The sequence below is a fragment of the Natator depressus genome, chromosome 2, assembly GCF_965152275.1.
Source record: "Natator depressus isolate rNatDep1 chromosome 2, rNatDep2.hap1, whole genome shotgun sequence".
Classification (NCBI taxonomy): Eukaryota; Metazoa; Chordata; order Testudines; family Cheloniidae; genus Natator; species Natator depressus.
In genome coordinates, this window is record NC_134235.1 from 81,147,765 (window position 1) to 81,175,034 (window position 27,270).

The 27,270-nt window shown below is 45.5% G+C and overlaps 1 protein-coding gene and 1 long non-coding RNA gene across 3 annotated transcripts in view; one reads left to right on the plus strand and one right to left on the minus strand.

Moving 5' to 3' along the window:
- Positions 1 to 729, minus strand: part of THOC1 (THO complex subunit 1) — a 55,891-nt gene extending 55,162 nt beyond the window's left edge. Inside the window, exon 1 of one of the 2 annotated variants that reach the window (XM_074944523.1) lies at positions 466 to 729. In XM_074944523.1, coding sequence (XP_074800624.1) covers positions 466 to 513 — 48 coding nt within the window. In that variant the 5' untranslated portion in view covers positions 514 to 729. The remainder of the gene's footprint in view (positions 1 to 465) is intronic. The other variant, XM_074944524.1, reaches the window with a different exon arrangement.
- On the plus strand, positions 503 to 19,525 carry LOC141982450 (uncharacterized). The gene is made up of 3 exons (XR_012638084.1): positions 503 to 673; positions 6,488 to 6,528; positions 19,249 to 19,525. It is a non-coding gene; the product is annotated as an uncharacterized LOC141982450 (long non-coding RNA).
- Positions 19,526 to 27,270: the final 7,745 nt, after the last annotated feature.

The following is a 27,270-nucleotide window of genomic DNA, read 5'->3' on the forward strand; positions in this document are numbered from 1 at the left end:
TAGCGCGCAACGGTAAACCGACATAAAGTTGCCCACACAGAAATTTACACTGGGTTTTTTTTTTAATTGATTAAACTGAAACTGCTGCAGGTCCTACGTGCAGCCCCGAGATCCAGCACCAATTGGTGGCCCCAGTGGGAAAGCTACCTGCGCAGAGCCCTATGTCCAGGCCCGGCCAGTCGGGAGAGCTGCTGGGTCTGCCGCTGGCTGGTCCACCCCCCGCAGCAGCCGAGTCACCTGCCCCGCGGGTGTCGGGGGGACACACCCCACGGGCGGGGCCCGGGAAGGCGGGGGGGGGGGCGCGGCGACCCCGCGGCGACCCCCCCCCCAAGGGCCGGGGGAGCAGGAAATGCCTGCGCCGGGCTCCGCGCCGAGTACGCGGTGGCGTACACCGGGCACCACCGCCAGGTCCCGCTCCGCGCGCCAGGCGAGTCCGTGCATCGGCTCCGCGCCCGCGCTGCTCACCGTGAAGCGGAGCCGCGCCTCGGGGAGGCTGAAGAGCGGCGGCGACATCCTCGCTCCGGCGCTCTGCGGCCCGCGCTTATGACGCCATCGCTCAGCGCCTCGGCATCGAAACCATAGAGGGCGGAGCTCTTCGCCGCCGCCACGCCCCCTCCCTCGGGCTAGAGCGCCCTCAGCCACCGGCCTGTCGCGCCCCGAGGGCCAGGGAGAGGTAGGGCCCCACCCACCAGGCCGGCTAGAGGGACTTCAAGGGCGGGGAATGGAGCGCGGGGTCACGCGACTGTGAAAACGTCGCTTTGCTCCGCCTCCCTCCCGGCGCTGCGCTGTGCGAGGCGGGCGCCTCCCCACCAGCCCGCCCCCGCCCACGCCCCGCCCCGCTGGCCCCTAGGGCCGCGCCGCCTGCCTGCGCCTGGGTGGTGTTGCCGGCACCCAGCGCCAGAGGCGAGCAATAGCAGGGGTTCGTTGCCCGGTGTGCGTCACCTCGTAAACACAACGGGGTGAAGAAGCAGAAAAGTTTATTTGGAGCTCCAAAGAAGGTGCGGGGAGAAAAGACTCTCAAATCCTGCACACTGAGCAGGCAGAGTCGCATACCTTTATGCTCCTTATCTCTATTGCATTACACATCAGCCAAGTAAAACTGCTTTGCCTTATATGGGTTACAACAATACTTTTTCCGGCAACCTTAACAAGCATTTAGCAATTCAAAACAACAGCACAGCCTGCTTAGCCTTGCGATTAATGAGGCAAATTAATGGCCTTGTAAGCCGTTATGGCCTTGTAGCTGATTCCTGCCGTTATCCTAACTTGGCGCCAGCAAAACCTACACAAAACAGCTCTCTCTGCAGCTGCAGCATTATTTTGGGAGTACAAGGGCTTTCTCAGGCCAGCCAGGACTGAATTCCGTGAAAGGGGGTTGAGAAGGGCACCTGGGCCTAGAGCAAAGAGACTTCCTCGACACTCATGGTCTTCCATTCCCTCGACTTAACTAGTGGCCATGCCCTAGGACCCCAACGATGGGAACGGCTGTGAGCGTGCCCCGCCCACGGGGCCCTGGCTCCAGAGCCCAGGGTCAGCGGTCCCAGCTCTGCGTGAGCGCTATGGCTCCTTGGAGCCGAAATGTCCAGCTAACACACTGGCTCCACACACTGCAGCATCCCGCCGCTGCATAGGTGTCCAAAGCCCCGGCTGCCTTCTGGTCAGCCCCCAGACCTCCTGCTTCCCCCCGATGCTCTGCCTGCAATTCAGTTATGGGCTGTCCAGGCAAAAAATTTTGGCATAGCAAGAACTTAAAATGTGGGGCGAACATGAATTTACTATCAAAATAGGTAGCAGAGGGGCTGCTGTGCTGATCATATTATTCAATTCAATGGCTTAAATGAAGATGCAACATGTTTCCAGTGTGCCACAGGGGAGTGCCCCATAAGCCAAGAATTTTAAATTCAGCTGTTGCAGAGCTCAAAGGGCCTTGATCCTCCCAGAGAGCATTTTTTTCTGTCTTGCCTTCACTGTAGAGCGTTGTTCCCCAAACTGTGAGGTGTGCCCCCCTCCGGGGGCATGGAGGAATGTTCAGGGGTGTGTGGTAGGGCCTTGGCCAGCCCCCATGGGAGGCAGGGAGAGAGTGCCACTCGGCCTTGCTCTGCCTCCAGCCCAGCTCCGCTTCTGGCCACAGCCCCCAGCTCCTGGCCCCAACCATTGGCCAGCTCCTGGCCGTGGCCCCCAGCTCCCAGGCCAACCGCAGCCCCACTCCTGGACCTGCCCCTCCCTGCCCACCCCCCACAACTCTGGTTTCGGCTCCCAACCGCAGCTCCTGGGGGGGCACAGACCAGGTAAGGGGGGATGCAAGTGAAAAAGTGTGGGGATCACTGCTGTAGAGGCTCTAGAACCTTCCCAGCTTCCCTCTTGTCTGGTTTTCTGCTACAGTTTTAAAGAGTACGCACATCCTCATAAAAACATCTCTACCCCAATTTTGTGTATAAACAATATTTAACAATAATTAATATTTAACAACAAATTGTTAAACCTAAACAAATCTCCAGCTTTGCCACTCATCCAGATGTCATCATCTTTGTCAGGAGATCGGTTTTGTCTGTATTCCAGTGGTGAAAGAAGAAAGCTTGAGATCTCTTAGGTCAGCATTTCTCAAACTATGGGGTGGGCCTCCCTATGTGTCAAGGGAGGTGTGAGCTATGTGGTTTGATTTTTTTAAGTGCTTTGGCTGTCAACCCTAGGTGGCTGGGGCTTGGGCTGTGCACACCAAATTGATCTGGGGTAAGTGACTGGTCTCTTGGCTAGGCAGCAGTTCTGCGGAAAAGGACCTAGGGGTGACAGTGGACGAGAAGCTGGATATGAGTCAGCAGTGTGCCCTTGTTGCCAAGAAGGCCAATGGCATTTTGGGATGTATAAGTAGGGGCATAGCGAGCAGATCGAGGGACGTGATCGTTCCCCTCTATTCGACACTGGTGAGGCCTCATCTGGAGTACTGTGTCCAGTTTTGGGCCCCACACTACAAGAAGGATGTGGATAAATTGGAGAGAGTCCAGCGAAGGGCAACAAAAATGATTAGGGGTCTAGAGCACATGACTTATGAGGAGAGGCTGAGGAGCTGGGATTGTTTAGTCTGCAGAAGAGAAGAATGAGGGGGGATTTGATAGCTGCTTTCAACTACCTGAAAGGGGGTTCCAAAGAGGATGGCTCTAGACTGTTCTCAATGGTAGCAGATGACAGAACGAGGAGTAATGGTCTCAAGTTGCAATGGGGGAGGTTTAGATTGGATATTAGGAAAAACTTTTTCACTAAGAGGGTGGTGAAACACTGGAATGCGTTACCTAGGGAGGTGGTAGAATCTCCTTCCTTAGAGGTTTTTAAGGTCAGGCTTGACAAAGCCCTGGCTGGGATGATTTAACTGGGAATTGGTCCTGCTTCGAGCAGGGGGTTGGACTAGATGACCTTCTGGGGTCCCTTCCAACCCTGATATTCTATGATTCTATGATTCTATGACTGGGAGCAATCTGAATATTTTGTGATTTTTGGTGTGAGTGACCATTTATCACTAAGTCCAGTTTGCCTAGGTGGCAAGACAGACTGGAGTGCCCAAGGGGACTGTCAGTGACTCCATGGTGAGACTGTTACAGTGATCCAGGAGTTCACATTTGTTTCTGGTGTGGCAAAATCTAATTATAGAACACATCACAGGGTGTCTGCCCTGTTTTTGACTGTCTGCCCCAAGGCAGGCATTCACTATTGTGCACCACTCCAGACAGTGTGACAGATGGATACAGAATTGTTCTTAGATCCTAGGGTTAATCACAACGAGCTAATATAATTTAAAGATGAGAATCCTCGTCCGCACAGACGGTTACCACTATTTTGACATTGTGTTAGATAACCCTTGTTATAACACTGCCATATTCCAATGCAGAGAAGTCCTAAGGCATTAGAATATGGACTTAAATATTTCTATTATGGTAGTGCCCAAAGGCCCCAATCCACCCCATCACATGGGGCACTGTACAAACATACCTTCTCAGTGTGAGGAGCTTACAGTAGGACTGGTGAAAAAATGTATTTTTTGTAAAATCAAAAATCAGATTTCATTGTGTTTGAAATAATTCACTATTTTGTTGGAGTTTTTTGACAAAAGGAAACAGAAAAATTTTGACAGGTTTCAGAGTAGCAGCCGTGTTAGTCTATATTCACAAAAAGAAAAGGAGTACTTGTGGCACCTTAGAGACTAACCAATTTATTTGAGCATAAGCTTTCGTGAGAAGTACTCCTTTTCTTTTTAGAAAAATTTTGGTTTGTTTCAAATTGGAAAATTTTTGTTCAGCTTTTGGGGTTTGTATATTTTAATGTTTTTCCCACTTTGTCTCCCTTTTATTTCTCTTCCCTAAAAAATTAAATAAAATTTTCATATTCAAAATGAAGGGGATTTTTTTATTATTAAAAAAATTATTATCATCATCATAGCCCCTAGTAACTAGGAGCCCCAGTCATGGGCCAGGACATCATTGTGGAAGATGCTGGTTTAGCTGAAAAAACAGAAAATGTATAAATGAAATGAAAATTTTCTGTTATGATTTCTGTTCCATTCAGTCATCCACTTTTCATCAAAAGCAATATCAATGAACTGTTCTAGCTTACACTCTAAGCCAGGGGTTCTCAAACTGGGGATAAGGACCCCTGAGGGGGTCATGAGGTTATTACGTGGGGGGTCATGAGCTGTCAGCCTCTACCCGAAACCCCGCTTTGCCTCCAGCATTTATAATAGCGTTAAATATATAAAAAAGTGTTTTCAATTTATAAGTGGGATCACACTCAGTGGCTTGCTATGTGAAAGGGGTCACCAGTACAAAAGTTTGAGAACCACTGCTCTAAGCTATATGTTTAATTACAACGCAATGCAGAACATATGAGACATACAGAAACAAGATGACAAATTATTCTCTTGCGGTGAGCTGTCACATTGCATAGATGCTACAGTGTTCAGTGCTACATAGAATACCTAAGAAAAGATAGATAATCAATTGTTTTCTTGCAGGAACTGCTGAATAGTCCTGTAGATGTTTTTATTTCCTTAGCTCCCTCCTCTGCTTATACTGCCAATTGAGTCTGAGACAGCACTGATTCAGCTACAAGTAAGCTCACTTCCATAGTGTTACTGGATAAATCCCATGGTAAGCCCAGTTGTTAACTAAAAGAGCTATTTCTTCCTGATTGCTTTTACGGTCCACTGAGAAGGCTGGATGAAATGTTTCTTATTTCTGTTGACGTAATTTGTTCATGCACTGTTGAGGATGGCAAAGGCCTCAGTTCCATAACAAGTGTATTTTCTGCGCATCTCCTACCACTCTAAAACGAGTAACAGTATGTTAGCTTGACATTAACAAAGAAGCACACCAATTCTCTGTGGAATGGGAACATTTTTTGGCTGAATTACAAATGGTTGTTTTTCCTTGGGAAAGAGATTCAGTCCTTGGCTGTTCATGAACTTTTTAAAGTATCTGAATCAATCTGTGCAGTAAGAAAAGGAGTACTTGTGGCACCTTAGAGACTAACCAATTGTGCCACAAGTACTCCTTTTCTTTTTGCGAATACAGACTAACACGGCTGTTACTCTGAAATCTGTGCAGTGGAGTGAATTGATTTTTTTTGTCTCCTTTTAGCTCTCATTCTCTTTTAGTAAACATATATATATATCGTTAAATAAGTTGGTAGTAAATTTGGTTGATTTCAGTTTGGCAGTGAAGCATTGTGTATTTTAGAGCATTTGTTTTACCCTCCTCCGGTGCTAGATCTTCTCAACCTCACATAACTGAGGCCATATCCCCATTTAGTACAACCCTTCCTATTCTTGTGGTTGGAATTTCCCCCTACAGAGCAAGCTGGTCAGGTCATTAAAGGAGAGGTCTAAGAAGCAGGGGATCCAGGTTAAACATTCCTCTAATGTAGCCTCCTACGGTCTCTACACAGACCCCAGTTTTCTATGATCACTCATAGTTTGATTCAGTCTTCCTAAACTGAATCTGTATTTCAGTTAAAAATAGTCAAAATATTGACTTCTGGGCTTCTGTCTCTCAGTCTAGTGACCTGACACTCAACCATTTAGCATTACCCGAGGCTGCTGAATTAACTAACACATTTTAACTAACATTTAAACATGACCTTAGTTTAGACAGGGACAGTTGTTTAAAAAGGTCTGGAGCAGAGACAAGCAGGCAGTCTGTGTTGTTCCTCAAACAGCTCCCCTTCATGGCTTCCCAGTTTAAGTACAGATATTGGCCAATCAGGGGACTGCTAGGACTGCCACTCAGGTCCTCTGGGTGGTACTTCTTGCCAAGACCAGCCTCACATGAGAGCCCAGCCCAAGTTGTCTGTGGCATTGTGGAGACATCAGTAGCTCAGAACCTCCCAGGTTCCAGCCCTGCAGGTTTTAATACTAATTTTCTGAAATTGGCTGGAATTGCTGTAAGAACAAGGTCATTGTAGACTTTGACATCTTTCTCTAAAGCCTTTTCTTCTTCCGTAGGTGGCCATTTAATTGGAGCTCTTGATACAGTGTCTGCTATGGTGAGTGTTTCCTCTGCTACGTGTTCAGTGTTGAAAGAAAATTGCATCAGTCGAAGTCTAAATCTTTGAATCCTAAATGGAAGATTTTCCAGTGGTTTTACACTCAATAATACCGCTAAGAGCTGGTGATCAGTTTCTGCATTATTTTGGCCAGCACAGGTTAATAGGGTTGCCAACTGTCTAACTGCACAAACCCAAACACCCTTGCCATGCCCCCTGTCCAGCCCCTTCCCTGAGGCCCACCCTTCTCACTCCATCTTCCCTCCCTCTGTCGCTTGCTCTCTTCCACCCTCACTCACTTTCACCGGTGGGGGGTTGGGGTGCAGGAGGGGGTGTGGGCTATGGGAGGGAGTTTAGGTGTGGGAGAGGGCTCAGGGCTGGGGCAGGGAGTTGGGGTGCGGGAGGGAGTGTGGGCTCTGGTTGGGTGGTGCTTAACTCAGGCGGCTCCCGGAAACGACTGGCATGTCCCTGCAGCTCCTAGGCTTGGGGAGGCCAGGCGGCTCTGTGCACTGCCCCTGCCTGCAGGTACAGCCCCCGCAGCTCCCATTGGCCACAGTTCCCGACCAATGGGAGCTGTGGAGCTGGTGCTCGGGACGGGGGCAACGCATGGAGCCTCCCTGATTGACCACACACTTAGGGGCTGCAGGGACATGCCGGCCGCTTCCAGGAGCTGCACAGAGCCAGGGAAGGTAGGGTGCCTGCCTTAGCCCCGCTGTACCACCAGCTGGACTTTTGGCCTATTAAAATGTCCCAGATTGCTTTCAGTAGCAACCGGGAGATTGAGGCTGATTCCAGGAGATTCCCAGCCAATCCGGGAGGGATGGCAACCCTAGGTATAAATAACAGTGTAGATGGTAAGGCACTGTTTAGGTGAGTAAAGACACGCCAGAACCTTAGAGTATGTACTCTACATGGCTCTCCACACATGCAAGCAGTGTCTCCCGTAGCTACACTGCTATTTTTAGCAAAGTACTGTAGTGTCCTGTTTTGTCTCCGCTGCCAGAGACTTTCTCTGCCACAGGGAGTTGTTGAAGCCTTCCTCTGCCTTAGAGGAAGACTCTGGCTTTGGGGAAAGGCTCTGTCAAGGGGAGGCAGCAGGGAAGGGCTCCGGCAGCTCCCCTGCTGCCTTCCCCCTGCCGGAGCCTTTCACTGCCACATGTAGCTATACACTGCATTGTGGATGCAGCCTACTTTTCAGTGTGGCATATAGCTACACGTACCTTACACGCTGCTGCCAGCACGGACAAGGCCTCAGTGGGAAGCCTAGGGTTAATGTGATGTGTTAAAATACAACTGGTCCTGTCTACATCAGAGTTTTAAAACATGTTAGTTAAAATCTATTTGTTGGTAAGTTTAAAAAACAAAACAAAACACCTTTTAGCCTAGTCTAGACAGAATTCAAGAAACGAGAGTGCTCAGCACAGTGCAGGATTGGCTCCTTGTAATGCTGCTGAATACTCACCAGACCACTGTTGTATTTGAAACAGTAGAAGAGCTCAGCAGCCAAGACAGTTCCTTCGAATAAAGAGCCTGACTCAGGAAGAGCCTTCTGGCATTACTTTCTGGTGGTCACAATGGTCACTTGGGATGAATTCTACCCTTGATATGTTTTCCCTTTTTGTTTGTATTTGGTAATAAACAGTCATATGGACTTGGCTTGTGTTTTAGCTCAGAGGGCCTAAACAAACCCACTGGTTTAGCCCTGATGTGGTTTCCCTAACTACCAGACATATTATTTTATGACAGGCTAACAAACCTAATTACTGAAAATTCCAGTTGACTAGCTGGGAAAGTGGTTTAATGGATCAACTTCTCTATAAAAAGAAAAGGAGTACTTGTGGCACCTTGGAGACTAACAAATTTATTTGAGCATAAGCTTTCGTGAGCTACAGCTCAGCTCATGAAAGCTTATGCTCAAATAAATTTGTTAGTCTCTAAGGTACCACAAGTACTCCTTTTCTTTTTGCGGATACAGACTAACACGGCTGCTACTCTGAAACCTGTCAACTTCTCTATGGATCTGTACATCAAAGATGCTTTGATTTATTTATTTTACCACTTCTTTACAATAAGAAAAGAACATTGTTATTTTAAATTCTACTTCCTGTATTTTCTGATTGTGTGACTGTAGTTAGTTATAAACCACTAGAGGACAGTATTTACATAGAAAAGCATATACTTACAAACATCTTGGTTAGTTACAAGAAAAGGAGTACTTGTGGCACCTTAGAGACTAACAAATTTATTAGAGCATAAGCTTTCGTGAGCTACAGCTCACTTCATCGGATGCATACAGTGGAAAATATAGTGGGGAGATTTTATATACACAGAAAATATGAAACAATGGGTGTTACCATACAGACTGTAACAAGAGTGATCAGGAAAGGTGAGCTATTACCAGCAGGAGAGCGGGGTGAGGGGGCCGGGGGGAACCTTTTGTAGTGATAATCAAGGTGGGCCATTTCCAGCACTTTACAAGAACAGTAGGAGGGGAAATAAACAAGGGAAAATAGTTTTACTTTGTGTAATGACACATTCACTCCCAGTCTTTATTCAAGCCTAAGTTAATTGTATCCAGTTTGCAAATTAATTCCAATTCAGCAGTCTCTGGTTGGAGTCTGTTTTTGAAGTCTTTTTCTTGAAGAATTGCCACTTTTAGTTCTGTAATCGAGTGACCAAAGAGATTGAAGTGTTCTCCGACTGGTTTTTGAATGTTATAATTCTTGACGTCTGATTTGTGTCCATTTATTCTTTTACGTAGAGACTGTCCAGTTTGGCCAATGTACATGGCAGAGGGGCATTGCTGGCACATGATGGCAGATATCACATTGGTAGATGTGCAGGTGAACGAGCCTCTGATAGTGTGGCTGATGTGATTAGGCCCTATGATGGTGTGCCCTGAATAGATATGTGGACACAGTTGGGAACGGGCTTTGTTGCATGGTTAGGTTCCTGGGTTAGTGTTTTTGTTGTGTGGTGTGTGGCTGCTGGAGAGTATTTGCTTCAGGTTGGGGGGCTGTCTGTAAGCAAGGACTGGCCTGTCTCCCAAGATCTGTGAGAGTGATGGGTCATCCTTCAGGATAGGTTGTAGATCCTAGATGATGTGATGGAGAGGTTTTAGTTGGGGGCTGAAGGTGATGGCTAGTGGAGTTCTGCTATTTTCTTTGTTGGGCCTGTCCTGTAGTAGGTAACTTCTGGGTACTCTTCTGGCTCTGTCAATCTGTTTCTTCACTTCAGCAGGTGGGTATTGTAGTTGTAAGAACGCTTGATAGAGATCTTGTAGGTGTTTGTCTCTGTCTGAGGGGTTGGAGCAAATGCGGTTGTATCGTAGAGCTTGCCTGTAGACAATGGGTCGTGTGGTGTGGTCTGGATGAAAGCTGGAGGCATGTATGTAAGCATAGCGGTCAGTAGGTTTCAGGTATAGGGTGATGTTTACGTGACCTATCCAGCTTCTCGTCCACTGTAACCCCTAGGTCCTTTTCTGCAGAACTGCTGCCTAGCCATTCGGTCCCTAGTCTGTAGCAGTGCATGGGATTCTTCCGTCCTAAGTGCAGGACTCTGCACTTGTCCTTGTTGAACCTCATCAGATTTCTTTTGGCCCAATCCTCTAATTTGTCTAGGTCCCTCTGTATCCTATCCCTACCCTCCAGCGTATCTACCACTCCTCCCAGTGTCATCTGCAAACTTGCTGAGAGTGCAGTCCACACCACCCTCCAGATCATTAATGAAGATATTGAAGAAAACCGGCCCCAGGACTGACCCTTGGGGCACTCCGCTTGATACTGGCTGCCAACTAGACATGGAGCCATTGATCACTACCCGTTGAGCCCGACGATCTAGCCAGCTTTCTATCCACCTTATAGTCCATTCATCCAGCCCATACTTCTTTAACTTGCTGGCAAGAATACTGTGGGAGACAGTATCAAAAGCTTTGCTAAAGTCAAGGAACAACACATCCACCGCTTTCCCTTCATCCACAGAGCCAGTTATCTCGTCATAGAAGGCAATTAGATTAGTCAAGCATGACTTGCCCTTGGTGAATCCATGGTGACTGTTCCTGATCACTTTCCTCTCCTCTAAGTGCTTCAGAATTGATTCCTTAATTGCTCCGTGATTCTTCCAGGGCCTGAGGTGAAGCTGACTGGCCTGTAGTTCCCAGGATCATCCTTCTTCCCTTTTTTAAAGATGGGCACTACATTAGCCTTTTTCCAGTCATCTGGGATCTCCCCCGATTGCCATGAGTTTTCAAAGATAACGGCCAATGGCTCTGCAATCACATCCGCCAGCTCCTTTAGCATTCTCGGATGCAGCGTGTTCTGGGCCAAGGTGTTCGAAGCACCGCAGGCCGGCAGAAGTACTCTGAAAAACGAGACCCACACGCAGCTAAGCAGCGAGTTTTTGGCTTTATTGAAGGTTAGTGACACACCCGCAACGGGGATTCCAAGCGTTGCTGTCACGGAGGCGGAGAACCCAGCACACTGGAGCTTTGCCTGGGACGGAGTCCAACGAAGGGGTAAACAGCAAGCCCTAATAAGCAGTACACAAAAGCAGCTCATGAATATATAATAAGGTACTTCCCAAGAGGGGCTTTCTGCTACCTGGCAACGGGCCATGCAAGGCAGACAAAACCGGCCTAAAACCGGTTAGAGTTGGTTCTCCATGTCCTACAGTGACCGGGCGGCCTCGAGAAAGTGGAAGTTCCCTAGCTAGGCCGTAACAAAGTCTTCCGCAGTCCCTTACACAGCGCATCCAGCCCCATGGACTTGTGCTTGTCCAGCTTTTCTAAATAGTCCTGAACCACTTCTTTCTTCACAGAGGGCTGGTCACCTCCTCCCCATGCTGTGCTGCCCAGTGCAGTAGTCTGGGAGCTGACCTTGTTCATGAAGACAGAGGCAAAAAAAGCATTGAGTACATTAGCTTTTTCCACATCCTCTGTCACTAGGTTGCCTCCCTTATTCAGTAAGGGGCCCACACTTTCCTTGACTTTCTTCTTGTTGCTAACATACCTGAAGAAACCCTTCTTGTTACTCTTAACATCTCTGGACTCAGGCCTGCAACTGAGTGTGTAAACAGGCAATCTCATTAGCTACTCATGGATTGGATCTTGAAAGGCGATGAGCACTTTGGGCCTGAATGGTAGGGGCTGAGTACTAGGAGGAAGAGGTGGAAACACACAACACAGGTCAGGCAGGACATTTCAGGAGTAGGGAGCCAGCAGGAAAAAAGGCAGAAAGTGGAAGAAGGAAATGAGGGTGGCGTGTAAATTAAGGTCTGATCCAAAGGCTGCTGAAATGAGAGTCTTTCAGTTGATCTCAGTGGGCTTTGGACCAGGCTCCTAATAGATAGTCCAAAATTTTATCAGCTAGTTGATCAAAGCCAAAAAATCAAGTTGTTCTGAATGTGTTCTTCTAGGCAGCCAATTTGATACGGATATAAAAGTTTAGCATTATTTTTGAGCAGATTCATTTTATTCAGGAATGTCTTATAATTCCTGGCTGGGGTATTAAAGAATGCTACATACACCAAGACATTTTTTAGACCACAGACCCCCTGGTTCCATAACATTAATTTTTGGGGTTATTTCCTTTACCTTTGTATCAGTTATTGCTATGAATTCCTAGACGCAGCCTTTGTGTTTGTGCTATAATTCTAAACCTCTGCCCAATGTGGATAGATTTTTTTTCAGATTAGATTCCGAGCTACTGGAGCTGATTTATTGGTATTATTCCATATTATTAATTTGAGCATGCGTCGCACTTTATAAAAAAATAAGACACAGCCCTGCTCCAAAAAACTTACAATCTATTTCAAACACAAAAACTCTTCAAAGAGGAGTTGTTGATGTAAGAATCTGGCAGTATTCATTTTGTAAAAAAGCTTTGCAGAAAAAGTTTTCTTTGAGGAGGACTTTGAAGCAAGAGAATTAAGTTGTTTGGTATATGAGATGAGTGAGGATATTCGAAAGATGAGGGGCAGCATGGAAGGAGGAGGAGGAGGTGAGAGACAAAGGTGTCAGAGCCTTCCCAAAAGTGGGAGGGCCAGGAGCCGAGGGACCCTGCCCCTGAGGCCCCACCCCCCAACCCTTGAGGCCCAGCCCCTGCCCCTCCTTTCCTCCCAAGGCCCCGCCCCCAGTCAAGCCAGAAGCTGGAGTGAGGCCGGGGAGCCCGCCCCCCCCGCCAGGGGTTTTGGGGCTCCGAAAGCAGCCCCCTGCCCATGTCCCCACTCCCTGGAGTCCCTGCCCTTGGCAAGTGGAGTATCCACAGCTCCTCACAGCTGCCCACGTGGCTCTTACCATGGCTGGGCTGTGGCTCCAAAGCCCACCCTCTCCGGTTGGAGCTGGGTCGGGGACAGAGGTATATGGGCATCTGTGGGGAGCTGGCATGGACTTGTAGATGGACCCTCCACCTGTACTGGGCCTGGCAGGGACAAGGGCCATTGCGGGGCTGCTCTCAGATGCAGGCCCCCAAACTGCAGGCAGGTGGAGGGTTCTCATGGCTCCCACAACTGCCCGAGCTCCACACTGGCCTCGCTGGGGGGTGATCTTGGGGGGAAGAGAAGGGGAAGGAGGCAGGGTCTGCCCCCATGAAAACTGGATGGGCCAAGCCCATGCACTTTCAAAAAAAGAGGGTTATGGCCCCCCTGATTCCCCCCAGTTCTGGTGCCACTGGTGAGAGAAGGACACAGAGAGGGTAGATAAGAGAGAATGGGGCTGGATTTAGGGGCAGCTGACCGAGGTGACCGCTTAGGGTGCCAGGCTTGGGGGGCACTGGGCTTGGGGTGGTCTTTTTATTGTTAACAACAAAAGAGAAAATAGAATGTTTGAGGTAAAATATTTCAGGTATTCCGTATGTGGATTCATTTTAAATAGCCTCCTAAAATGTTATGCACCTTTGTAGAATCTTGTGGAACCTTCCAAACTTTCTGAGAACTACATTTTCCTTGAACCTCCTAGAATGTCCTTGTGAGTATATAAGGGGTGGGGCATCGCCCGACAGTCAGTCAGTCAGATATAAGAACGAAGTGAAGTGAGAGCCCAGCTGTGATATTGTGACCTTTAGTGTACTTGTGTTTTAAGACTCGAAGAGTGTGAGTAGTGACTAATAAAGAACGTATTTAATGATGTCATGTGTGAGCACTTACATCCATTAGTTTGTAAGGAAGCTATGGACTATTACTTCAGGAAAACAATTCAAAATGAATTGATTGACCTTATGTCACGGAAGGTGCTTGATAACATATTGATGCAGCCTGGCAAAGTGAAGTACTATGCCGTAATAATGGACTGCACTCCCGACATTAGTTACAGTGAAAAGATGTCATTTACAGTAAGATTTGTTGATGACAAGGATGGCTGTATCCAAGTAAAGGAACAGTTTATCTGTTTCTAGTCTGTGGATGACTTTACTGAAAAAGGCCTGACAGAACTGTTTATGAACCTTTTGAATGAGAATAAAATAAAGATTCAGGACTGTTGCAGCCAAGGCTACGACAATGGTGTGAACACGAAGGGAAGAAACGGTGGCATCCAGGCAAGGTTCCTTGCACTGAATCCAAGAGCTTTCTTCATGCCCTGTGGCTGCCATTCCCTCAAACTGGTTGTGTCAGATGCAGCGTCATCTTCTTTAGATTCACTATCTCACTTTAGAGTACTGCAAAGGAGGTACGTCCTGTTTTCAGCATCAACTATCAGGTAGAAGATCCTCAGGACAGATCCTCACGGACAATGTTAGAAATCTGACCATGAAGTTACTAAGAGAAACTCGCTGAGAGAGCCGCATTGATAGTGTAAGGCCAGTCAGGTACCAAGTGACTGAGGTTTATGATGCCCTGATGGAACTGGCACAGCCAAGTAAAGCCAAGGCTGGAATCTGACACGAGGTGCAAAGCCTGGCAAACCAGATCACAGACTTCAGATTTTTTGTCTCAGTTGTGGTTTGACACAAAATCCTGTTCCAAGTAAATGTTGTAAACAAGGCATTACAAACTTAGTCGATGGACATCACAACCGCTACTACTTTGATGAAAAGCTGCCTTGATTTTCTTGTGGCCTACAGAGACAACGGATTTGAAGATGCCATCACTGCTGCCAAAGAAATGGTGGAAAACTTCGGAGTTGAGCCTGTCTTCAAGGAAACTCATATTCATTGGAAGAAGAGACAATTTGGTTATGAGGGCAGAAATGAGGTGATGGGAAGCTTGGAATTAAAATTCAGGAAGGAGGTTTTTTGCTCTCTCGTTGACACTGCTTGAGTGTCCATCAAAGAAAGGTTTGGACAAAGGAAGCACCACAAAAAGACATGGAGTTTTTTTGTATTACCTTAGTAAGCTGCTGGTGGACAGGAAACACACTTGAACAATTGTACGAACTTTCACCGGATGCTGACACAAGAGGAAAGTTCAGACATCAAAGATAAAGACCTCGAATTGGACAACATCCATTCCATTTTGCAACATGGGAAGCACTTTCCACTCCAAGTTCTCCAATTCATTCGTGATGCAGAGCTGAAGGATATTTTTCCTAATATGTGGATGCTTTGAGGATTCTGCTCATGCTGCCAGTCACAGTTGCAAGTGTGAGCACAGCTTTTCAAAGCTCAGGCGCATTAAAACATATCTTTGATTGACAATGGCCGATGAGAGACCGACATCGCTTGCAATTTTATGGCTTGAAAATGCCATTGGCCAGTCTATGGATCTCTCTGATACTGTGATTCAGTTCATGAGGGCAAAGGCGAGAAAAGTGACCTTTTGAACTAAAGGACTAGAGTTAACATTCTCAGGCTGTCACCTACTGTAACACTATTTAATACTGGTCCACCCATATTGGTGGACAGTTCAATTTCTTGATCTTAGCACACTCCACTCCATGGATCTGATAAAGTGAGTTTTAGCCCACGAAAGCTTATGCCCAATAAATTTGTTAATCTCTAAGGTGTCACAAGGACTCCTTGTTGTTTTTTCTTAAAATTAAAAAGGTTTTATAAGCTTAGAGAAAGTATTTTTTTATTTGCTTATATATGGCATGCATAAATACAGATTTAACTAGGCCATGGTTAAATATATTAGGAAAAAAATCTATGGCTAAGTTTATATTAAAATAAAAATAAAGTTGGTTGAGGGGGAAGAGTAGGAAGGGGAGTGTGGAATTAACAAGCTGTGTGCCTACTGTCATCCTGACCACTTTACTGGTATGTTTTATCCCTTTCCTCCACCCTTCATCTGCTTTTTATTTGGCTCTCCAGGCCAAAGCTGGTGTATGTATAGCACATTGGGGTCATGCTCCCCATTTTGGTGCTGCTGCAATACAAGTAACAACAATAATGCTCATCATTTTGGGCTATTTGTGCATGGGGTCTCTTGTTTTAGTCTCACTGTGGTTGGAAATATCCATTTTATGGCAGCCGATGAGATTCCTTAAAAGTCAATTGAACACAAAAATGGAAAATCCAGCCGTGTCCGTGTGTAAATTATGACTAAAGCATGTGTCATCGATAAACTTTGCTATCGGGGCTTTCTGTTGCCTTTTATTTATATCAACTTCAAGCCTGAAAGAATGTTTTGGCTGCTTTTCAAAACATGAATGCCTAGCATATGTGGAGTCACTGAAAGGGCAATTAGTAACTCCTATTAGCTCAGAATATCCAATCACTTTAAAATCCCTGCAACATCAATATGCCTCAGCATGAAACAAACTCTCTTGTGGCTTTCTTGTTTGCAACATGCTTTTAATACAATTGTCTCTCTATCTAGGGGAGTATAGATCGTCTACTGACGTATAAATAGCATATGGGTGCACTACTTGTCCTTTTGGAAGAGTTGGGATGATACCACAGCCTTGAAATTAACCCAGGGCTTGTGTTTTGTGTTGTCTCATACTGCTTATGCCTAATAGAATTACTCATATTGTCATAGCTTGAGGTGTCATGTGGCCATGATAAAAGCCCACAGTCATTCTTTTCAAATTCTGAACAAGGAATCCAATCAGAATAAGGAAAATAGTGTTAGTCCCAAAGCTATTGTGTTTCTCTCTCTGGCCTGGTCTACATTCCAGAGTTAGGTCGAAGAAAGCCACCTTAAGTCTACCTGTTAATGAATGTGTCAACACTACCGAGTCCTTTACGTTGACCTAAGTTGCCTGTGATGTCGACGTCTGTAATCCACCTGTGCGAGATGCGTAGCACATAGTTTGATTTTCATGGGCTGACTGCAAGGTAGTGCAGACGCAGCATTGTGTAATTTGATTTAATTGGCCTCCAGGTGGTGTCCAACAATGCTCATCTGTGACCGCTCTGGAGATCATTCTGAACTCTGCTGCACTGCAGCCAGGTACACAGGAAACAGTCCCTCCTCTGCTAAAGCACCGGGAACTTTTGATTTCCCATTTCCTATTTGATCAGCATTGGGCAGCTTGAGCACAGCAGATAATGGAGACTACACACCCCAAACACACTCCAGCCTGGTCTACACAGGAGGTTGTGGATCTCACTGCTGTGTGGGGAGAAGAGTCTGTGCAGGTAGAGCTCTGATCCAGCAGAAGAAGCACGGACCTCTATGCAAAGATCGCTCGTGGAATGGGGGAGAAGGGCAACATGAGGGACACACAGCAGTGCCATGTGAAAAGAAAATAACTTTTCCAGAAGGCAAGGGAGGCGAACAGTTGTTCTGGTGCTGAACCCCACACATGCTGGTTCTACAACGAGCTGCACGCAATTCTCGGGGGTGACCCTACCAGCACCCCCACAAGCAATGTGGACACCTGTCATAAATATAAAGGGAAGGGTAAACCCCTTTAAAATCCCTCCTGGCCAGAGGAAAAATCCTCTCACCTGTAAAGGGTTAAGAAGCTAAAGGTAACCTCGCTGGCACCTGACCAAAATGACCAATGAGGAGACAAGATACTTTCAAAAGCTGGGAGGAGGGCGAGAAACAAAGGGTCTGTGTCTGTCGGTATGCTGCTTTTGCCAGGGATAGAACAGGAATGGAGTCTTAGAACTTTTAGTAAGTAATCTAGCTAGGTATGTGTTAGATTATGATTTCTTTAAATGGCTGAGAAAAGAACTGTGCTGAATAGAATGACTATTCCTGTCTGTGTGTCTTTTTTGTAACTTAAGGTTTTGCCTAGAGGGATTCTCTATGTTTTGAATCTAATTACCCTGTAAGGTATCTACCATCCTGATTTTACAGAGGTGATTCCTTTACTTCTATTTACTTCTATTTCTATTAAAATTCTTCTTGTAAGAAAACTGAATGCTTTTTCATTGTTCTCAGATCCAAGGGTTTGGGTCTGTGGTCACCTGTGCAAATTGGTGAGGATTTTTGCCAAACCTTTCCCAGGAAGTGGGGTGCAAGGGTTGGGAGGATTTTGGGGGGAAAGACGTGTCCAAACTACGTTTCCCAGTAAACCCAGTTAGAGTTTGGTGGTGGCAGTGGATATTCCAAGGGCAAAGGATAAAATTAATTTGTACCTTGGGGAAGTTTTAACCTAAGCTGGTAAAAGTAAGCTTTGGAGGTTTTCATGCAGGTCCCTACATCTGTACCCTAGAGTTCAGAGTGGGGGAGGAACCTTGACAACACCTCACAGGTGTTTGAGTCTAGGGACAACAAGGAGGATGATATGGTGGATGAGGAAGAGGAGGAGAATGGGAGACAGGCGAGCGGGGGATCCAATTTCCCCGAGAGCCAGGAAATATTTTTAACCCTGGAGCCCGGTGGGTTGCAGGACATCATGGTGGCCGACCATGATGGCGAGGAAGGCACCTCTGGTGAATATACAATTACAATAAAAGTCCAATTAAACTTTAGCGGGCACACACATTTCGTGGTATTGCATGTTTACTGTGAAGAAAAAACGAGGTGCTGTGATTCTCTGCATAGAAGAGGGTGCTCCAGCTACGCAGAGGGTGGTCCCTGGAAAAGACTGTTTATGTGGACTGGGATAGCCCAGGATTGTCCATGGATATCTCTAGGAAATTTTCATGGAGGTACTGTGCAATCCTTTGTAGAAGGTTTCTGGGCAGGGCAGTTTTATTTCTTCCACCATGATAGGACACTTTCCCATGCAACTCCTGAATTAATTCTGCTGGCATCATTGTGGTACACAGCATAGCAGCGCAAGGACTGGGTCTATACCCAGACACTTGCAGCATCTCCTTCCTTTCTGCCACTGTTACCCTCAGGAGACTGATATCACATAGGGTCGCCTAGGGGAAACGGGGGAAGTTCTCATTAAAAGTGCTCTTTCACTGAAAAAAAGGGCATGTAGACCCCCCGACCCCTTCCGGATCACCAAACCACACAGCCGCTAATGTGCCTTTATTGTGCTCGGAATGGGTTGGCAAGTAGTTTAATGTGGCTGATAGGGGACTGGGTCCCCCCATGAGAGGTTCCGCAATTTGGGAGTGAAAAACGTTTCCCCTCCACCCCGTTTGTAAACAGCTTCCTGTGGTGCTATAGGGAAGGACCATTGTTCGACTAGCTACCTGCGCTCCTGACATGAGCCTGCCATAAACTTCATTAAAAGTGTGGTCACCCGTGACGCAGGGGGGCCTACTGACCATGGCTGGAGTAGTAAAATGGTGCAGTGAACAGTTACAGATTCTGAGTATGTTATGGCTTGCACCTAGTGTAATAAGGGTGGGTTTTTTTATGAAAATGGCTTTGCTATGAAAACATTTTATTCATGTGCAGTGGCTTCTTTATTTTTTTTTCCCTGACTGACAGCTGGAAATGTGTCCTTTAGCGTGTCATCAACACCTGAAAGCAGACTCTCGGTGATTAGAAGGAGGAGAAAGAGAACGCAGGAGGACATGTTCACTGAGATAATGAACACCTCCGGGACAGCTGACACAGAGCTGAGAGCATGGAGGATTTCACTGTCCGAGAAGTTAGACATGGACATGGAGAGCAGGAAAGCTTCCAATGAGCGAGAGTGTGCGGCACAGGATGAGATGCTTTGGATTATGAAGGACCAAGCAGACATGTTGCTGCGTCTGATTGAACTGCAGGAACAGAAGCAGGAGGGTAGAGTCCTTCTGCAGACCCTGATGGACATACAGCCAGCATTGCCTGGTGCAGAATCACCCTCCCCCAAGCATTCCATGAGGGGTGGGCGAAAAGTCCATTATCCTAGTGTAATAAGGTTTAAGATTTAGACTGTGCGCTTAGCTTTTATTTTCTTTGGTAACTATCTCTGACCTTATATGCCTATCACTTATAATCAATCGTTTTATATTTTACCTAAAACAGTGTGCTTTGGTTGAAGTACCTGGGAAATCTCAGCTCAGGTTACAAAGGCTAGAGTATGTCCTCTCCAAACTGAGGGAGGGGCGGACTGTGTAATAAACTTACACTAGTCACGCTTCTGACCAGGGAAAGGTGGTGTAGCGCTGGAGTGCAAGTCTGGGGACCTGGGAGGGAATTGGCTGGTGCCTTTCTCTGTGTGATTCGTGAGTGGCTCTGGGAGCATTCATGCAATCTAGCTGGGTCTGGGGCTCCACATGTGGTTGTGCTGAGTGATAACAGCACCTGGAGGGGATTGCTGCTTGTCACTAGCAAAGCAGTGTAAGAGGCAGCCCAGGCTGGAGAGTTAAAGGCGCACAGCTGTACCCCAATTCCAAGTTGTACCCTGGGAACCCCATCACAAACATCTGTCTCCAGATGGTGTTCCCTAAGCCACAATGACATGCTGTAAGATCCTTTCAGATGTGACAATGGTCTATTAGTTCAGTACATTGTTCCGTTTTCCCCTGTTTTAGCCAGAGTTGTTTTGCAGTAAGTTTGCAGAAAGTGAGAGAAATTATATTGCACAAGGCTATATAAGTTTATGTCAGCCTACCACTATCTTCTCCTCTCATCCATGTACGTCACTCCCATTAACTGCAGGGAAGATATGCTTGTGAAATTCTTATACATCTAAATCCTAAAATATGCAAATTAACCTTTCTTTTAACGTGTCAGTTCAGTGCTGGTGAAAGGTGCTGTGAGTTCACAGCTGAAAACCCTGGAGCCCTCTGTTTAGTCACAGCCTGGATCCAACACAGGCTGTGGCAGTGCAAACTTCTCCTCACAGTCCTGCTAAATTGTCTCATCCCTTATCTAGAGGAACCGGCTCTAGGCTGTTCAGTCCCCACGTCTGGTCTATCCCTGACCTGTGCTGAGATTGACAAAACTGTGTCATTTTTCATTGCTGGTGTTTGTGATGTGGACACCTATCCGTTGGGAAATGAACTGAAACCACTGACTCATTTCACTTGTATAGGCCATAAATAATACACATTTATCATTTTTCAGTGAGTGCTGTGTCACTCCTCTGTGTAATATCTCTTTATGCAGGGCCAGACTCTGGCTAATCCTTATATGGCTGCACAGGGTGGGCAGGAAGGGAGTATGGGGCCTCCACTTTCCACCTCCTTCTCTGTAATTCTGGCCAGAATCACAGCCCCTGTGTTAGTGGAGTACAGGGTCAGCTAACAAGATGCAAGACCCCAGAAACAGTTCACCTTAATGGGGCAACAAAAGGTAGGGAATTGGTGCAGGTATGGCCCCATCCCCTTCTGCAGACCAGCTGCATAGTAGGGGAGGATACCCCGCCTTTTGAAGGGATGTTACTGTCTGTACTTCCTGTATTGCTAGTAGTCCAGGTGCCAGCTCTTGCCAAGGCTATAGGTGTCAGCTGAGCACTGACACATTCATAGCTGGAAGCCAGGCCAGCTCACCTAAATGTTAATATTGTTCAAGATAGGCGTTAGACTTGTAAAGAAGTGTTTAGACTCTATAAAATGCTGGTAAATTGCTGCATGCATTAATCTTACTTGTAATGTCTGTATCCCATGCTATAAGGTCATATGGAAGTTTTTCTTTGTAACTGTAAAAATACCTGCTCTGAACTTGTGAACCCAGGCGTGAGGAGTGGTTTCCCCTCCCATCAAGAAGGATTATCGAAACTAAGTGGGCCGTTGTGAAGCATCACACTACAAAGGCTGGGCTAACAGACCTCTCTCACCCGTGAAGGTGCTATGTGCAAGGAAGCTCGTCCCATCAGCTTGAATTCTGAAAGAAGGAAATAAAGACAGCTGACATGAAATTCGTCATCTCCCTCTCACAGGGCTGGATCTAGGAAACAAAAGCAGAGAGCCCCAGGGTCAACCTGGGTTAGCCCTAAGATAAATTGAGAGCTGATTGATTACTACAACTCTGCCACCTTTTGGAAACATAGATTGTAACTTATTTGTGTATATATGCTGCCTGCTGTAACCTGTAAAAAACTGTCTCATTTCTTTTTCCTCATTAATAAATCCTTTGTTAGTTTACTATTGGACTGGCTATAAGCATTGGCTTTGGTGAGATCTAATGTACAAATTCATCTGGGGTAAGTGACGGGTCTCTTGGGACTGGAAGCAACCTGAATATTTTGTGATCTTTGGTGTATTTGACCATTTATCACTAAGTCCAGCTTCCCTGGGTAGCAAAATAGACTGGAGTGTCCAAGGGGACTGTCTGTGACTGTATGGCATGACTATTATGGAGCTTGAGGAGTTCGTATTGGTTACTGGGTTGGCGAAATCTAATGCTAGTACACACCAACAGTTTGGGGTGTCTGCCCTTGCTTTTGACATTCTGCCCTGAGGTTGGCACGCACAGTCATGGACCACTTCACACAGTGTGACACTTTCCACTCCACCACAGTTTAGGTCTGCACTCCCCCTTACTAGTAGTGCTTACTATTAGCACAAAGTAGCCCACAACCAGGTTACTATATTGGTGCCAGACTAGTGACAAAACAGTCACTTACCTAGCAAATGCTAGCATCACAGCCAGTTGTTACATGCATTGAACTGGTTTCATAAATGAGACAATCCTGTACTAAAGAGCTTTTGGGCTCCAGTTGATTCCTATACTAGTTTGGCATGCTACATTGACTGTGGAATTAGGAGCAGATTTGCCAGTCCTTTAAGTAAAGTTTTGTATATAGAACAACTAAAAACCACATTGATTTTTTAGAGTATAAACTATTCATGCCATTGTACTAGAGTCTGATCACTGTATAAATAAAACCAAAACAAAGACTCGACAGCAACTCCACCCTGTGGCTGATGTATTTTTTGTCTAGGTTTGTCTTCTCAGGCTGTAATTACCTCAGAGCAGAGAGTGGCCCTGATTCTGCCTGCGCATCAGTTTGATGCCATTGTATCTCCTCCTACTTTCATGGAGTCACTTTAGATATGCACTGATGTGAGAGGAAAAAATATATCAGGCTCAGTAGCTTATGTGGTATTCTGTACCGCACTGAGCACACTGTGAACACGCAATGATTAAATAACAGTATTGTGCTTTTGTTTAATGAATCCCATTGGCCACAAAGTCTGCGTTAGTCCTTAGTTAATAGTGAAAGAATTAGTTAAATCCATGGTTCAGGTCCTTCACTCATTTGCTTCATTCCTTTCTTAGCTAAATACACTTTAATATTAGTTAGGGCCTGACCCTGCAAAGTGCTTTGTATGCAGCAGGCTCTTGGGAGCTGCTGATGTAACTCTCGCTGAGGTCAATGGGAATGGCGGGCACTCAGCATCCTCCCAGGAGCATTCAGCAGATTGCAAGTTGAAATTCACTCCTTTGCAGAAGGCCAGCGCAAGACCTTAGCTACTCAAGCTAAACACTCACAATACTGTTTAAGTGGGATGTGAAGAGCTGATGAGAGGCGGGAAGGGGGAGACAATTGTACTGGGCCCCAAAAATGAATAGGGCCCCCAAAACATCTGTAACTGTGGTGAAATGGGAGGAGGCAGGTCCCCAAGGAACATGATGTACTAGAGCCCCAAATTTCTCTCAGCTGGCCTGGGGACGTGAGTGTCCTTGTGCTGGTCCTCTGCATAGATTATCATTCCTCATGCCTATGGCACACACACAGCAATTCTTGGAGGAACAGGCGCACTGGACGAGATTTAGAAATTGCTAGACTGGTTTGTCCAGCCTGTTACACCGTGAACACTCATTTTCACTCGCTATTTATTTATACAGAGCACTAGAAATATTCCTGGCTTTTTGTCTTGTTTCACAAGCCATATATTGTTTCAGTATTTATCTTGGTTAGCTTGATTACAGGGTAAGCAGTTCAGTAGCCCCAAAGTAGACGGAAACCAGCAAATCAAAACACATATCAGTATCCTTGACCACGGTGCCAACTTTTGCATAGTTGTGGAAAATGCAATACACATGCTTTTGTTGCTTGTGATGGTAAATGAAAAAAGATATACTACTATATAATTTCAATATACTGTACCTACAAAGTTGAAGCAACCACAAGTGATGCTGTACAGATGGTTTTCTCTTGCCAGTTCGCTGTGTGCTCGGCCCAGTTTCTCTTAAGCTATCGTAACTATAATGTAAAACGTACAACTGCAATCAGACTTGAAGATTTAAATAGGTTTTCAATTGCAGTGTTTTCCTCACCATCATGGACTTCATTCAAGGTCTGGTGTGGATAAAACAGCTGTTCTGCTTGAATTGTTTTATTTTTAGCCTCTTCTCATATATGAAGTGCCAAATTCTGCATGTAGTCTGTGAGACTCAGTAAAGATGTCTGCTAAATAAGTAAAGAACTTCTAATGACATTTTAGTGAAACATGCTGCCTGGCATACTTTCTCCCTTATTCAAAATTGTTAACCCACACAGCAAGAGAGTTGATTTAAACTAATAAGACAAAACTGGGATTTTTATCCACTTATTCCCTTTCAAAACTTTGGGGGGTTGGATAAAATGGGATCTAGATTTGATCTACCTCAAATTTATTTTGGTTTTGGAAAACTAAATCCCCAACTGATGAAACTTGAAAGCCCCAAACCAACCCACAGTTTTATCCCTTTCTGTTTCATATAGAGTTGGGATTCCCTCCAAGACCTCTCCATTTGGCTTATCCAGAACGCCTTGTCCAGTTCTGGGAGAACACTTCATCCAGTTCTCTAGGATCCATAAAACCTCAGTTCAACGTCAAATCATCACTCATGTAGGCATGTAACAGCTCCTTGCTCATGCTGGCCAGGTCCAGGCTGATACCACAGTTTCAATTCACATCACACATTATGCAGTTTGTATACATCTTTCCTAGCTACTAATATCTATACTTCTTGCATGTAAGGGCCAATCACTTTGCAGGCAAATGTATCAGTTCAAGATGTTCCTGCCTATTTTGTTTACTATAAACATACCCACAATACCTGAGTTAGTTTCTGCCTCCCTTGTTTCAGCAGTTACTTGTTCAGGCTTGTCTTGTCTTGGTCTTGCTCATGTCGGCTAAGTTAGCCTTACAGCTCGATTTTGAATGAAACTGAGGCCACCTCTCTGCCCTAACTTATCCAAAAAGACCCACTAGTGGATTGGACAAACTAGGCTCTGGAGCTGAACTCTTTCATAACCAAAAGTAGCTCTGGTTTTGTTTAAAGAATTCTTCTTTTGCATCTTCCTGGATGTTCTTAGTGGACTTCAAGATTCCTAAAAAGGTGACACTTTTTTCTCATTATACAAGTGACCAACTGTACACAGGTTTTTAACGCCATATGGGGGGGGCCTGCTATTTCCTTTTTCTGCAACCTGTCTTCAGAACTCTAGTTTAGTAAGAGGCATATTTAACACAACTGAAAAACTGGGACAGATATTTCAGAACTTGTGCAGGAGGAAAAGGATGTGCATACAATAACTTAACCAAAAAAACCAAACCAAAAAACCAAAAAAACTCAACCAGAGTTAGAACCACCAGGAATTTCTGCTTTTTCTGAGAAAGTCGTTTATGGCTTCAGGGCACCAACTAACGACTGCTTTCAAGTGCTGAGGTTCTATTCCTTTCACTTTTGATGAGAATGAGCATCATCATCATCATAAACACCCATGAGAATGCCTCACTGTGCTGTCTCTGAGAAGGGAGCTACTCAGTGGGTGATCCTATTAGAGCTGTGAGAATAACCTATTTTTTCCATTTGCTACCCATTTAAAAAAAAATAATTTTTTTTCAGATCAACCCAAAACAAACTTTTTCAAATGTTTTGGTGATCCAAAAAGTCAGGAAAAAATTTCTCTTTAGGTTGAGTGAAGTGTTTTGTTCTACCAGAAACAAAACATTGTTTAATTTTCAAGCTTCTTTATATTTCTAACTTTTTGAAAATAAAATTTAAATAAATTTTGAAACAAAGTCATTTTGCCTAAAAAAAAAAATAAAAAAAATCAAAGTTGTGTTTCAAAAATGTCAAAATGAAGCTTTTCAGGGTCCCCGCCCCCGCAACTGAAACCATTTGGAACATTTGCCATGAATTGGTGAAATGTTTTGGTTGACCTGAATTTCCATTTTTTGGCAAAAAAAAGTTTTGGACAACAAATTTTACCCAGTTTGGAAGGGACCATCATGAGAACTTCAGGGCAATTCTCCCTCTGCAGTAATTCTCTACCACTTTCTCGATTTCTCCCAATTCTTTTTCCAGTCCTCTCCTTGCTCTTTCCTATGTCCTTTCCTCCCCTATCCCCTCATCTTTGCCCTTTTTCCTTTCTCCTTCTCATCTTCTTAGGAAAAAACAAAAACAACTTTAAAAACATTTGAGGGACACTACATGCCTAGTGAGATTGCTAATGTCCTCCCATGTTTGAGAGTGGGAAATCTGCTGTTGAGAGCTCAGGCCACAATAAAGTTCTATGCTAATATCAATAAAGCTTTAGCTATTTATTACTAAAATGTACATCGGGGTTCTCAAACTTCATTGCACCGGGACCGCCTTCTGACAATAAAAATTAATACACGACCCCAGGAGGGGACACCGAAGCCTTGGTTAGGTGGGGGGCCAAAGCTGAAGCTCAAGAGCTTTAGCCCCAGGCAGGGGGCCTATAACCTGAGCCCCACCGCCCACAACTGAAGCCCTCAGGCTTTGGTCCCAGGTGGTGGGGCTTTGGTTTTGGCCCCGGGGCACCAGCAAGTCTAAGCCAGCCCTGGCAACCCCATTGAAATGGGTTTGTGACCCACTTTGGGGTCCTGACCCACAGTTTGAAAACTGCTGACTTGCATCAATTATGTTAGCAGGGTGTGGTGCTGTCAGGAGTCAGGTCAGGAACATTTTGCCTGTTTTAACTATTATAGTAAGAAGCTTCAAAGCTTGAGACCTTTTTCTCTCAGTTGCCACTTCCACTGCCAGGTTTTTACGCTGGCACTTGCAGAAAACAGACATACATTACACTTCTTTTACTATCAGTAAACAAAATATATCTCCTCTTTTAAGTGACTGTTGTCAAAGTGAGGCTGCAGAACTAAATAAATATTTTCTTTGCAGTCTGCCTGGAAGGCCAAATGTCAGGGATGCAGAAACATCCTTCTTTTCAATTGTACATTCAAACTTTTAACACCCAACATAGCACCTATGGCTGTAGTTTGACTTGAAGTCCTGACTGTTTGGAAGCAGTCCTAAGTACCTGGAACTTTCCCAGCTGCCTGAGTCTCCAGCCAAAAGCCTTTGTTTAATCAACTAGGATAGTTCAGGCTGATGGAATCAGAAAATTAACCACTACAGGTCACGTGATGATCTCACAGTTCTTTTGAAGATCCAGACGCTGATTCTGAATTCACACTGATGAGAATCAGTATAAGTGAGATCAGACTCAGGCCCACAGTGTCATTCATTAAACATTTAATAAACCCTATGTCAGCTGCTTTAAAAAAAAAAATCTAGAGAGCTACATTGGAACCAGAGGATCCATACATCTCAGGGTTC